The sequence below is a fragment of the Saprolegnia parasitica genome, assembly GCF_000151545.1.
Source record: "Saprolegnia parasitica CBS 223.65 unplaced genomic scaffold supercont2.869, whole genome shotgun sequence".
NCBI lineage: Eukaryota > Oomycota > Saprolegniomycetes > Saprolegniales > Saprolegniaceae > Saprolegnia > Saprolegnia parasitica.
In genome coordinates this window covers 494-2,997 of record NW_012157263.1, presented here as the reverse complement: position 1 = coordinate 2,997, position 2,504 = coordinate 494, and the positions used below count along the sequence as shown (strand labels likewise).

Here is a 2,504-nt window from a genome sequence, read left to right as displayed (position 1 = left end):
CACTGCGCGGTCGCCACGTCCCAGGTCGAGACCGTGCGGTGGCTCGTCGAGGTCAAGAAGGTGGATGTCAACATCATGTCGCAGTCGCCGTTCCGGGCGGACCGCCTCCCGCCCCTCTTCCTCGCCGAGCACCCGAAAATCGTCGAGATTCTGCTCTCGGCGGGCGCCAACCACCTCGCCGTGCCCGATCCAGGGTCGGCAACTTATTGCTATCGGATGGTGTATTGACAATTGCAATTAGATATGTCAACTGCATCACCGCCCTCGAGCTCGCATACCTCCGAGAGAACTACGCGGTCTGCGCCGTGCTGGAAGACTGGGGCAGCGACGTTGCGCTCACACCCATGCACTCGGCGGCCGCGACCGGCAACATGACCAAGTACGTGCCGTTTGTATCAACGTATCAAGTAAGCCAACACGATGGCGTAGGTTGCAGCAGTTTCTCAAGATGCAAGTGGACCCGAATTGCTTGGGCGAACACGGCTACATTGGCGTGAAATGCCGCACGCCGTTGCACTGGGCAGCGATCAACGGCCAGTGGTCGTGCGCTTCGCTGCTGCTGGCGGGCGGCGCCGACCCGGACTTCCAAGACGACCTCGGCCGCTCGCCACTGCATTGGGCCGTGCGCAACAACAAGCTCGACGTGGTCCGCATCCTCGTCGACCATCATTGCAACGTCAACCTCCTCGACAAGAAGGGCATGACACCGATCATCTGCGCCGCGTTTGCCGAGCGTGTGGACCCAGAGTTGCTCAAGGTACATTATGATCCTACCAACGGATTGTGCCGTGCTTGTCTAAATTGCGGGATGGATCACGTCTGTGGTCTTCTAGTTGCTCGTGGCCAAGGGCGCCAACATTAACTACCAAATGAAGTCGAACGGCGACTCGGCACTGCACCTCGCCATCAAGCACGAGAAGCAAGAAACCGCGATTTCCCTCGTACGCTCGAGTCCACTCCGCGCTCGGTTGACTGACATATACTATTCTTGTAGGTGAGCTGCGGCGCCAACATCATGTGCACCAACAATGCGAGTTTCCGAGCGATCGACATTGCCACCTCGACCGCGCTGCAATTCGCCATCAAGTCGGCGGCCGGGCACCGCGATGTGATGATCAGCTACACGCATTCGCACGCCGAGTTCGCGCTCAAACTGCGCAAGTCGCTCGAGGCGAGCAACATCACCGCGTGGCTCGACACCATGGACCCGAGTGGCATTGGCGGCGGGTCGGTCTGGCGCGAAGAGATTGCGAAAGGCATTGCGAACGCGACGCTTCTTGTCGCGATCCTCACCGACGACTACACCAAGTCCGAGTGGTGCTTGAAGGAGCTCGCGTGCGCCAAGCAAGTGGGCACACCGGTGTTGCCCATCTCGACCGAGCACGTGCGCTTGAACGAAGAGCTGCAAGTGTACCTCTACACGCGGCAGATTGTGCCGTTTGAGCCTGCGATCACGGCCATCAACAAGAAAAACCCGCGCAGTATCACGTACGCGTACAACGACGACGCGTACAACACGCAGTTCCGCCTCCTCCTCGACGGGATCCGCGACGAGGTCGAGAAGAAGCGCAAGCAAGTGGCGCTGCGGCCCATGGAGACCCTGAGCCCGACGAACGGCGGTGCGTTCGAGAACCACAGCCTTGCGTTTGGCTTGAGCAGCCCGAGCGGCACGAGCCCGAGCACGTTTCAGGACACCAAGTTCGTGTTCATCGCCCACGGCGACTGCCACCGCAACTTTGTCAAGCGCCTGTACCACGAGCTCACGACGACGCAAGGCGTGCCTGTCTACCTCGACCTCAAGACCAAGAACGACATGGCGGCGCGGGTGCATGCGGCGAAAGAAGCGATGCTGCGCTGCGCGTGCGTCATTGTCGTGCTCTCGAGCAAGAGTGCCAAGAACGAGATGCTCAACGACCAGCTCGCCTTCGCCGAAGACAAGGGCAAGCCGATCTTCCCGGTCGTGCTGCACACGGAGTTTACGGCCCTGCCGCCCAACCAAATGTACTCGCTCTCGCGCGCGCCGATGCATCATTTTGCGCTGGACCTCGGGTTCACAACGTCGTTCGACCAGCTTTTGCACGACCTCCGCCCCCACGTTGCAGCCGAACGCCCAAGCCTCGTGAACGACGACGACGATGACTATGGCATTGTGTAAACACAGTCTACTGTATCTTGAATTCCTTGTTGCTATTACTATGTGTACTCGCAACCTCTTCCACCGTCAACGTTGACGCGCCAGGTGATAGTGCTGGTTGCTCGTCGAGACTGTGACGATGTTGGCTTGACCACCGCGCCAAGAGATCGGATTGGCTAAAATGGGGGCCATTTCGCCGTCTATTTTTCTCTTTTAGACCAATCCGACGTAAGCAGAATGGCCCGGCGCGATTCCTGGCGCTCCCGATCCCGAAACCTCGCGGAAAAACTTTGTCGCTCATACGTGGCCTATGGATAGAGGACACTTTCGGGAGTATGGAATGCGATGTCGCGTCATCGTTCGCGACCTA

At 59.1% G+C, this 2,504-nt stretch overlaps 1 protein-coding gene across 1 annotated transcript; it reads left to right on the top strand.

Moving 5' to 3' along the window:
- Positions 1-75: 75 nt before the first annotated feature.
- SPRG_17943 (hypothetical protein) lies at positions 76-2,155 on the top strand (the record flags this gene model as incomplete). Its single annotated transcript, XM_012357357.1, has 5 exons — positions 76-194; positions 242-379; positions 430-757; positions 834-941; positions 995-2,155. 5 exons carry the CDS (start codon positions 76-78, stop codon positions 2,153-2,155), a joined length of 1,854 nt encoding a protein of 617 aa, XP_012212747.1.
- Between the last annotated feature and the right edge of the window lie 349 nt (positions 2,156-2,504).